At 36.7% G+C, this 11972-nt stretch overlaps 1 protein-coding gene and 1 long non-coding RNA gene across 2 annotated transcripts in view; one reads left to right on the plus strand and one right to left on the minus strand.

Annotated features, from left to right (window-relative positions):
- LOC147234179 (uncharacterized) overlaps window positions 1–5787 on the minus strand; it is a 31656-nt gene extending 25869 nt beyond the window's left edge. The window contains exons 1-2 of the long non-coding RNA XR_015106166.1: window positions 5761–5787; window positions 5407–5457 (exon numbers count right to left, since the gene is read on the minus strand). This is a non-coding gene — a long non-coding RNA (uncharacterized LOC147234179). The remainder of the gene's footprint in view (window positions 1–5406; window positions 5458–5760) is intronic.
- LOC147234178 (copine-8) overlaps window positions 1–11699 on the plus strand; it is an 89380-nt gene extending 77681 nt beyond the window's left edge. Inside the window, exons 17-20 of the mRNA XM_086146981.1 lie at window positions 186–288; window positions 2122–2179; window positions 2319–2392; window positions 5851–11699. Of these exons, the coding sequence (XP_086003107.1) occupies window positions 186–288; window positions 2122–2179; window positions 2319–2392; window positions 5851–6039 (424 nt within the window). The 3' untranslated portion in view covers window positions 6040–11699. The remainder of the gene's footprint in view (window positions 1–185; window positions 289–2121; window positions 2180–2318; window positions 2393–5850) is intronic.
- Window positions 11700–11972: the final 273 nt, after the last annotated feature.

Consider the following 11972-nt stretch of genomic DNA (forward strand, 5'->3'; position numbering starts at 1 on the left):
ATCGGATTATAAGGCGCACTGTCTGTTTTTGAGAAAATGAAAGGCTTTTAATTGCGCCTTATAGTGCGGTAAATGAAAAACATCATCTTAAATTTACGGAGTTCATACATTTTTGTGAATAAGAATATTGTAGTATAAAAATTAACCACAAATATCTTCTTTATCTTTTGTTTGTTTGTATATAGGTATGCGGCATCAGTGAAGGACGGTTCGCAGTACTTTGTGCTTCTCATCATCACAGATGGCGTCATTTCAGACATGGCCCAGACCAAGGAGTCCATCGTCAACGTAAGAGTTGACCTCACACTTTGACTTGCAGCAACAGTTCCCAAAAGATCAAATTAAACTGAATGTTGCACAGTTTAGTTTGAGAAATCCAAGTCACATGCATGTAGGTTTTTGTTAGAAATAATGAGGGATAATAAAGCTTTAACTCAAGTCCAGGCACCTGCATCAATGTTCACAAACCTGGAGCCACTAATAGTTTTGTCTGCATTTTCATGCTGTTCTGCTGACAAAACTATTAGTAGCTGATCCAATTTTGTTAGTATCAATGTACATGTCCAAAGAGAATGATTGATTATTACTATTGTATTATTTAATGACAAGTGCCTCCTACTTATAATACTATTTGCCCAATGTCTGAAAGAAACAATCCAAAACCTATATGCATGCACTTGTGTAATTTTTGAACTATATTTCTTAAGTTTTGTTTCACTGTTTCAAATTATAGTTGTCTATGTAGTCGCGTTTACTTCAAAGGATAGCTGTTTAAAAAGAATTGATACCTACCATAAACAAAATTATCTGCATCGGACAGCTATTTTAAGTTTGTCCTTGGATATAGCATATGTGTTTAACAAAATAAACCAAACATGAATTCATTAATAACGGAATAATTTTGCATCAGATGAATGTGTGTCTAAAAATGTTGGCAGCGGACAGCATGAAGCCAAAATAATTAAGGCGTCACCTAAAGACATCACACCCCTATTACGCTGATAAGCCGCTTGCAAGTTGATCATTCTTTCTTGTTAAGAAGAATACACTGTTGCGCAGAGGTGTACATATAACAATTTTATAGACCATTTATACTATTTAAAGTTGCGTCGGAGAGGGGTGTGAAATTTTTTCTTCTTCCGAGGAGGGTGTAATGGAAAATAATTGAGAAGCCCTGCTTTAAACTAAATAATTTACGTCAATGTAATATCAAGGGGTTGCTATGGAAATATACATTTCAGACATTTCATGTTAGATAATATACTCATCCATCTTTTTAACAAAACCAACAGATGTATGATGTAGCTTTTACCCCTACTGTTTATTCCATGTTTGCTGTCAAAACCCCACTTTTGACAGCATGTTATTTATCCTTTGTCCATCCTCTCCATCACTGTCATGTCATGGCGTGCTCCCGAGGGAAGCCAGAGTGCAATGTAGAATGCAAACAAAATGAACCAATTGTTGAGAAGGCGGTGATCCATCTCAGGACTTTGAAAGCAAAGAGAAGTTAAGCAGAGTGAGGCAGCGAGGAGAAAAAAAAAGGCCGTGAGGGAAAAGGGGTGTGTAATGAAGGCAGGAGATGCCATGGTGAAATGTTAAAGCCAAGCAGAGGGCATTGAGGGAGAGATAAAAGATCTTGAATAAGATCATTTATCTCTCAGCAGCCTGAGGTCAACCTATTACTCAAACATTCTATTACACCACCCTCTCCTTCAATTCTTCTCCTGTGACAACTACACAACCATTTGTAAGCTGTCAGTGAGTTCAAACTGTTGTTGAATCTCTTATTTCCAATATTATTCACGAAGATGTCAGCCATGCAGCAAACGTGGAGATGTTACACAAAAAACATACACATTTTAAAAATGCACAAATACACACACACACACACACTGTATGTATGGTATACGCAGGCAACCAGTGACAGCGATATGGACACACCACCAACAGCCCCCACAGTTTTTCACACCTGTACTGATCCCACATGCAAAGACAGCATAGCCTTTCCCCCCGCCCCCAATTTTATCTATCTATCTATTTATTTATTTATTTATTTTAAAAAGTAAATGTCAAAAATGCATTCAGGCTCAATAATTCCTTTCTTCTCCTCCACTGCAGGCCTCCTGCCTGCCTATGTCAATCATCATTGTGGGGGTCGGACCTGCAGAATTTGATGGTGAGACTGAGGATGTTTTGAATAATGTCTTCAATAATTTTTACTTCTTGAAAAAATCATGAGAACTAAGGTATTTGGGTCAGTATTTTGTTTCCTTCAATTCTTCACAGCAATTTTTTATCCTGTTTGTTCTCTGCAGCCATGATAGAATTAGATGGCGATGAAGTCAGAATCTCATCCAGAGGACGATACGCGGAGAGGGACATTGTTCAGGTAAACCTTCAAACTATTTTCCATTGCCTCCATGTCACTGTGTTGGCCTGCCTTTCCTATTCATTTGTAGAAAACCATTTTGGAAATTCTTCAAATGTAGAACAATACTCATTGTCTGATAAAATGCAGTGCCTTCATTTTCCAAACAGCAATTAATCCAACAGACATTACATAAATGGTCATTTAATTGTCATGGAGACTGTTTCCATTGAAGTAAAATGCCACCGACTTTTATGCTGATCAAATTTAAATCCTCGATGATTTTGTGACATGTCCTTCGTCATGTCAATAACGAGTAGGTTTTAATTAATCAAAATTTTGAACAAATTGACCTATATAAGATTTTGAGGGCCAGACATCTTAAGTGAAGAGTTTGAATTTAAATTGCATGTTCACTTGACCAAATTGCACATTCGGAGTCTGTTTTGCAGGGGATCAACTCAATAATCAAAACAAATTTGAAATTGAGGGCTTTCAAACTATATGTCTGAAGTTGAATTGAACAACAAGTGCTCCTTTCTTTCCTCCTGTCATCTTCTGCAGTGTACATATTAATTCAGTTGCATACATATAGTGAGGAGAACAAGTATTTGCTGCTGAGTTGCAAATTAATTACTTTAAAATCATACAATGTGTTTTTCTGGATTTTTGTTTTAGATTATAGACCTCCTCATGCTTTGTAATTGGGAAAAGCTGAAAAATCAGCAGTGTATCAAATAATTGTTTTACCCACTGTATGTGTATGTATTTGCATACCTGTATTGCCGTAGTGAGTCTACGTTGTCTAATTCTGAGGATGTCATGACTGTCAATGTCTTCCATCGAGACAAAAAGGGAATTTTCAAACATTAAAACTGTGCCTTTCTGCATATAACATGAGGAAACCATGTTTTGCCTCTCTATGACCTTTAGACCTCCACTGTCATATCTGACTCCCACACAGACTCTCCCTTTTCCCATGTGGGTGAAGGAGGCACACTCATTAGTTTGCTATCTAACAAGCTGAAACACACACACACACACACACACACACAAAGACACTCCAAGCAAAACAGGAAAGGAGACCGTGTAAAACTAAATCTCTGCTATGAGGAACCGAACCAGCTCTGCCTCTCTGCCTATAGGTCCTCATTCCCAGCAAGCTAATCAGCCCCTATAACACAACAAGGTTAACATTTAACACCAAGGGTTTCCACCATAAATAGGCCTCTCACATGATCGGGTGATGGTAGGTTACAGCAACTCATTAAGTTAATGAGTCTCATATCGTCTCCATTTAGTTCAGCAATGTAATTAGTTTAAAGAGTCATGGTTTTAGACACCTGACTTTGAATGAAATATGTTTATATTTACGTACACTTTGACAGCAGGTGTCTGGTATCAACCCCTTGTAGTTATACTGATTTAAGAGCAATCTTCTGTTGAAGTAATGGAAGGCGCATTAGCTGAAATTTCACCAGATAATTGTTTTTGGCATTTCCTCTGTCCAGTTTTTATATCTATCAAGGCTGTGAAGTGACATTTTACCTGCTGAAGACAAATTTACTTTACACCACTTGCCTTTATATTTTAGACTAAAACCTTATCTGCTGCCTTGCTTAAAGCTAATTTACAACCTTCACCTACAATGCAAACCCTTGTTGATATGAGCCTATTTTTGTAAAAAAAAAAAAAAAAGGGAGCTGCTACAGTGCCCACATCACATATACTGGCTGATGAGGTTAAAAAGAGATGTTTGGACAGAGACAGTTAAATGACCCTAAAGCTGGGCAAAAATATACTCGTTCACCTGCCCTTTGGTCTAAGAGAATAAATGAGATGTAGCTCTTGATTGCTTGTCCTTCTCTTCTTTTTGCCTTAAACAAGAGAATTTTCACACACGGGCCCTTCAACCATCCTTGTAACCCCTCCATCTGACTAGCCTAGAATTTGATTTTGTTCCAGGAGCTGTCCGGCTCTTTACTTTAATTTTCAGCATTACACTAGTTGAGTTTTGAAAGGAATTATTCTGCCGCTCATGCTGTCATACCGTTTTCCCGTGCAGTCACAATTAGAAGTTGAGTTTGGTGAATAACCCCAGTCCATCTGAATCACTTAAGCTGAAAACGGTAAAGAGGCCAAGGTAACAAAAGGGCAGGAGTCATGTTTTATAATATATTTTTTTTAATTCTTGCTCTGTTAAAGTTTACACATCTTTTGTGCCCAATTATAACTTTCCTTATTCCTCATTGAGGCCTTTAATGCATAATATTATCTTCCCTTTTATCAGCACTTAATGACCTATTTTACTTATTCTCCCCAAAACAACCGTTATCTTACTTGTCTTCACATCTTCAGCTCTCCTGTTCACATTTCACAATTGACCATTCACCTCCAATACACAGTGTTCCTACACTGCTGAAGCACTTTGTTCTCAAACAGCACATAATAATAAAGGGATTGAAGAAGGTCAGCCATCTGAAGTTCTTAAAAATACATCTTCAAATCCAGACAGGGGCTGACAAAATGAGACTTATCATTTCTGCTGAAATCCGGGGTTGTGCCCCCTCAAATAACGTGTAGTTTATGATATTTAACTAGCAACATACTTTGGAGTCTGGATGTAAAGCTGGTTGACTAGTCAACCTTATTCTTTCCAAATGACCACTTTGGAGCAATTCATATTCAACACACTATTTATTATAAACCATAATTACTCTATCACACCACACCACAATTTTTTTTTCACGTTTCAGTTCATCAGATTAATGATTCCTGTTGGAGTTTGGTAATGGATTGATGATAAATTAAAAGCATTCTTCATATTTTGTACTTACAGTTAGCTGGTCTCAAAGCGTGAAATTTTTCATTCTAACTTAAACTTGTTGGTTTTGCTCATGTCTTTTAACTATAAAGACAAAATTTTGACATTTTACATTTCTGTAAATATATAAGAGAAGTTTGTTAGACAAAAAATAAACCTTGAGATGCAAAAACAGTATCAATATGGTCCAATATAGATAGATAGAATTTACCTTATTGATCCCAAAACTCAGAAATTACGAGGTCAGCAGCTGCACAACATACTGTAAAAGGCAGAGCACAAGGAACACACTATACATATTGAAATACAAATGTGACTTACCTAAAATTGTGCTTAAGCTCCGTATATAATAAAGGAGGGAAAAACCAGACACTTTGCTAGAATTTATAGAATGTAGTATCGGATATAAGCATCTCTTTTTTGATGACAGATTTGCATGTATCCATAATAAAACAATTAACAAATCTGTAATCTAAATGTCATATAAAATACAAAAGTAAGGCTTGTTTTAGACTGCAGGTAAAAAAAAAAACATCTGCCCCACAGCACTTGAAAAGAGACCTACCTACTTTCAGTTGTTCTTGAATATACCTGTTTTATGAATGTTATTCTGTCAAAAAAGCCCTCCCTTGTTAATCCTTCTCTTCTTTCTTAGTTTGTCCCATTCCGAGACTATATCGACCGGACAGGGAACCACGTCCTAAGCATGGCCCGTCTTGCCAAAGACGTCTTAGCTGAGATTCCCGACCAGTTTCTCTCCTACATGAGGACCCGTGGAATCAAGCCAGCGCCAGCACCTCCTCCATACACACCGCCAGCGCAACCCCTACAAACCCAGATATGAGGAGCAAGGCGTAGCCAGGAGTCACCTAAACCAACTGTACTCGTGTAACACTTCCTTTCCTTAACGCTGCTCTCCATGCTCTCCATTATGTAATGGATCACAGGAGTCGTTATCATTTTCAGGAAGCTGCATGCCAGGCCGGGAGAGTGACACTTTTGGGGACAGGAAAAGCCAATGAGAGTCTGTTTACTTCCATTATAAAGCATTCCTGTTTCTGTCTGGAACACTTTTTTTTTTTTGTTTGTTTTTTACTCAAAGCTCAGAAGAGCTAGATGAGCATGGGCAGGATTTTGAGGATTCTAAATTTAAAGTTATAGAAAGGAAGGAGCAAAAAAATTAAGACTGATGGATGGGAGTAGTTGTAAAGAGAATGTCTCCAGACAAAACAAAGGAGTTGCTTGATCCCAAATGAACAATAACTTCTTTTGTAAATATCTTGACACTAGACGTCTCTCTCTCTTCTCTCTCTCTCTCTCTCCCTCTTTAGCGCTTTCTCTTTTTCTTTCTCTCTCTCTCTCTCCCCAACACACTCATTGTTTACAGTAAATGATAAGAATTTTTACTGTTGGTACTTTTATATACACATAGTTTCAACATGGAGCTTATAAAACTCTCTCTCTCTCTCTTTCTCTTTCCTGGCCAGCTGTGTCAGGTAGCAGCAGTGCAGGTTCTGGTAGCCTTTCTGTACTGTACCATACTGTGCTGTACCGGTGTTTGTTTTTACCTTTTGCATGAGTGTAGCCTTAGTCATGTGCATGAATATAGTGGTCCTGCACTACCTCTTCTCACCATCTGATCATCTGTGGGGGTTGAGTGCGTAACTATTTTTCTCAACATATCTGTCACATCATCCTACTGGTCTGCATTTCTGTCAGACCTGACAGGTCTGGCTGTATGACTGACCATCCTTTTTTTTCCACCGTTACTTTTTTGGCATTTCCATCTTTTTCATTAGCTGTGTTTCAATCTAACATTCTTTTGTGGCTCTTTGTAACCGGGGAAAAAAAAAGTGCAATTTTGTTCCAAAATATTTCAATCATGGATTGATTTGTGGGATCAATAGTTTAAGTATCAAGGTTCAAAATTTAATATATTTGTTAGTGTGAAATATAAAAACTACCTAATCTGGGAGAAATTTCATAACCCCTGTCTTTAGATGCTTTGCTCAACTAAATAGCGAGGACATTCCTCCTGGGGTCTTTTCTGAACCTGGAGGGAAACTGACAAAGAAACAAAACTGCCTTACAAAACAAATCAAAAGTGACAATTGTGTGTGTAATATGTCAAATCCCAAGGTTGTGTGCTTACGAACACCAGCAGTCATATTAGAAGCAGTTGCAGGAGAAAAATCACGTAGACCTACTCAAAATATCAGTCGTCATTCACTCTTGTCACATTCAGGTTTTAACAGTTGGACACCAAGAAAATGAAATCTGTTGTTTCACAATTACTCAGGACATGAATTTCCAGTGTTTTAACAGCAAAATAATGACATTGCATTTAAATGTCCAAAGTGATTGATTTTAATAACTGATTTCAAATTGTCCAACAGTAAGAGAAAACAATAACTTGAACAACAAATCTTACCTGTTGTGTCTGCATTCTGACAGATTTGTATAGCTGATTGAGCTTAGCTGTGCAACATTCAGAAAACAATAATCTTAAAAGGTGGAAGTTTATTTTTTTCCCCCATAGGGGCTGTTTGCAGTCACGATACCCAGTTGTCAGGCAAGAAGTGCCAGCATTTGCTACAAACATAACAAAGGCTGTCACGTAATTATTTTATAATGTCCTCTATAAGAACATCCTAGAGATGTTGAAATGTGTGTTAAATTTGTTTTGAAAGAGGATCATGGAACACAAACGTTTTTGAAAATGTGATTTTTGTCTAGAAATATCTCGATATATTCAATGATCACATACTCCTTACTATCTCCATGGGTGTTAATGAGTAATTGATTTTTGTTTTTTTTGGGGGGGGATGCAAGCTTTATTTACTTCAGACGCACAGGGAAAGAATTGTCAGCATATGTAACATTTAAGCACGGACACACACTCTCAAGCACATTGTTATTGAGTGTAAGTTTCCTTTTTCAGTCAAAAGAAAGGAGTACGTAATTCAACTCACCTTGTGTCTGAGTTCCTATCATTTTCCATGTATGTAAGTGATGAATGGAAACATAGCCCCCCCTTCCTCCCTCTCTCTCTTTCTCTCTCTCATCTGTTCTCCGCCAGGCTGCCTTGGCAGTAGGATGCCCACATGCCCAGGGGTTTCTCTCAGTTTGTTGTCTCCCTCCCTGCCCGTGTTAAAAACGATAGCAGCTGCTCTCAAACGGAATACTGTTTGAGTATAAAGAGCCCAGAGGTCAAAAATGCAGAGGAAAAACACACTTTCCCTATGTTTGCTTTTTGTTTCAGGTTCTTTTCTGGCGTGTGCTTTTTGATGCAGCTTCAGCTTTGGTATGGCTTTTTATATGTCTGTTTATATGATGCGTGTTTATATGATGTATGCTTATACGTGCCAATCACACGTAGAGGGATGATTTGTGTGATTCCTGTTCGTCAAATCCACCATCAAATGATTATCTCGGTGTGCTGTGAAGGATAAGAGTGCCATTCCAGTCAGGTATGTGGAATGACTGACCGTTGTTGATGTTTGTATCATATGAAGTACTGACTTATTATCCATGTTGTTATTGTGCAGAATGCTGAAAAAGTCTTTCAGAACGTGAGAATGCAAGTTGAGATACAAACACATTTTGAAGATGATATTTTGCCTTTGATCAAGTTTTTTAATATTTTTCTTGAACCACCTCTCCCAAATGCTGTTACAACTTTGCTCCAAGTGACCAAATTTTAATCTAATGTGTTTATGGAGCAGCTGTTTACAGTCTGCGTATATTTTATACATCGAATTAGCAAAGCACTTCAAAAAAAAATGCAGTGTCTTAAAATCTCGTTAATACACAACTAACCTTTCTGCTAAGTGAAATGACTGCTGAAAGTGTAATACTCTGTGAAACAGCCAAAGTTTCCTGCTACAGAAGTTTAATGTAGCGGTTACCAATCAAAATATTCTTTCTTGCATCACACAGTTAAGGGATACAAAACTATTACACTTTTTACTTACAAGTTTGATTATATATAATTAGAGAGACATCTTACTTTTAATGTATATCAAAGCGACTGAACCAATATTATCTACTCAGTGAATTTTCAACACAGAAGTATTTGATTGTTTCTCCCGTGTCTTATCAATGACCTCAGAAAAACAGGACACAACTAGAATATAGCACGAGAGGACTTTAACTGAAGGCCAACTTGAGTCCACAGAGGGACTCATCTCATGAGCACGGAAGAATTAGATTTTAGCTTCTTATAAAGTGAGTCCAGGACTCAGTGAAAATACTTCAGACTTGGACTTTTTTGTGTCTTGCTTTAGAGCCTTGTTTTAAAATGAAACAATGGTTACTCGAGGCTCTACATTGACTCATAATACCAGGACTCTATTACGATGGTTGCTCCTATATAAAATGATATAAATGTCTTACATTCTCGAAATTTGAAAAAAAGACAACGTTTTGACATTGCATTACATTTTACCACACTCTTCACATTCTGTTGTCATGTAAAAATGCACTTGTTGTTGGTGCAGTGTGTGCGTACGTGTGTGCGCCTTTAGTGAATATAATAGTCAGACTTTTTTTTACCACATACTGTGTTGGAAGGAGAGCTGTACACATCATTAGAAAATAAGGAGCTCATAATTAGTGCCTCAGTACACACAATCTGAAACTCACAAACTGTTAGAGATTCACTGCTGGGGGGGGGGCGTCAGGATTGGTTCATTATAGCTTTTAATGATTTGTAGCAGAGCTAAGTGAATTCAGGAGGAATTACCTGCCTCTCACAAAAATTGGTTCTCGGTGACAAGAAGCAGAAACACCCTCTAGGTGCCAACAAATCACAACGAGGAAAAACATCGTTCAAGCTTCATGGGATTTATTTTTGTTGCAGCAGCTATCGCCGATCAAGACGTTCTGTACACCAAAGCAATTAAGAAAACAATTTTCTTTAGAGAATGCCAAACTGTAGCACAAATAATTATGAAGTCGGATAAACAGACTGTTGTAAAGCAATATCTTAAGTTAAAGATGATCGAAATATTTAATATGTAGAAGAAAAACTGCGTAAACGAATGTCCCACTTGGGCATTAATAACAATTCCTGAATTGTTTTAGACATTTAATCAATATTTACTGATCATTACCCCTTATTATTTTAATAAAATAATTTTGTTATTTTAAGGTGTAAGAGATTTAAAAGTTTTTGATCACATCTTTTTTTTTTTTTTATTTTAACATTTAAATGTTATATTCGATTCAAAATGCAATCTCAACTGGCTGTGCAAAAGCTGCAATAAAATTTGAAAATAATTTATCCATTTAGAAATTCCTCTTTAATTATTTTTATTATCACGGTTTGTTTTGAGACCAAATCAGGCGTGCATATAAAATTTGTGCTGCCGTAGATTCAGAGGTTTTTATGACAACATTCGGCTCATGTCCAAAATACCTGTAGTGTTTTAATCCTCCTGTTTGAATATACATAAGCTACAGCTTTTGATTTTTTTTTGCTAATGATTTCAATTTTCTGTGATGTCATATTTATAGGCCTGAAATATGTTTTTTATTAGATAAACATATCAAATCCAATGACTTTAAAGATTCCCAAATGATTGGACCAATTTTGGAAGGCTGCTTCGCCAGGTTCAAACCCACAATTAACTGTTACTTGGTGAACAAACTATCCTTTTTATAATTCCTAAATTATCTTAACTACCTCCTGTTTCTGGCCATGTGTTCCGTAGCAGAGTTCCAGAGTTTCAAGTTGAGTGTATACCTGTAAAGGTTTTGGTCATTCCAGGCTTCCGTACAGACACTGCTGCCAGTCATCTTGTATGATTTTGTTTAGGGGAGCCATTATTATCATCTTTATTATAACTGTTGTACACTTTTTAGAAATACTTACAGAATTTTGAAGGTCCATGATGATAGAGGTGTGTGTCTGTGTGTGTGCCTGCGTGCGTGCGTGTTTGTGTGTGAGTGTGTGTACATGTGTGTTTTCATTTGTGCCTCTTAGGCACCTTTCTAAGAGTGTTTTAATAGACAATGTGAGGCGTTAACACACATAAGATCTTTGTTTACTAAAGCTATCCAAATAATATATTGTATGCTTGTCATATCTTCTTAACAATGTGCACTATGTTTGCATGTACAGTTTTACAAAGGATGCACCAGTTCCTTTTGTTGAAAACTGAGTGTTTTGAAATATAAAAAGTCTATATGAAAAAAATCAACTGTACAAAATTGCCTTAAATCTCTCACTGATTTTCTGGAATTGTGTGATGCCTTCTTCAGAAAAATGAATTAATGAATTGTTTAGGGATTTGATCGTTCTCTATTTTGTGTCTGTGTTTCTATTGCTTTCTAGTGTGTTTTCTTTGCACAAGTTGAACTATGGAAAAAGATCTTGTACTTTTTTGAAAATGTGATCTATCAGAGAAAGCATGGCAGAAGTACTGATTGTCTGATAATACATATTATAGATGACTATTTCTGTATCAAACTATGGATTTTTAAAATAAATATTCATATTTATCAATTAGTATGTTTTATCTCTTTGTGGACATTTTTTACAATTTTAGATACATTCGGATGGTGGAGGTTATTGTGACCAAATTGTGCAGGAACTTGGTCATCAAATAGCTTACATTAAATTCTGGTTGACCTTTAGATTTTTGATTCTGCCTCATTCCAATGGATTTATGCTCCCATCCTCTTTGTTATTGTTATTTTAATTTATTTCTGTGTATGTTTGTGTGTATGCGTTAGCAGGACCTATAAAGGCTCTTTTATTTTGCAGTGGGTGAT

Source organism: Fistularia commersonii, chromosome 5 (genome assembly GCF_037954325.1).
Source record: "Fistularia commersonii isolate RoL2024-O1a breed Wild chromosome 5, RoL_Fcom_v1.0, whole genome shotgun sequence".
Lineage (NCBI taxonomy): Eukaryota > Metazoa > Chordata > Actinopteri > Syngnathiformes > Fistulariidae > Fistularia > Fistularia commersonii.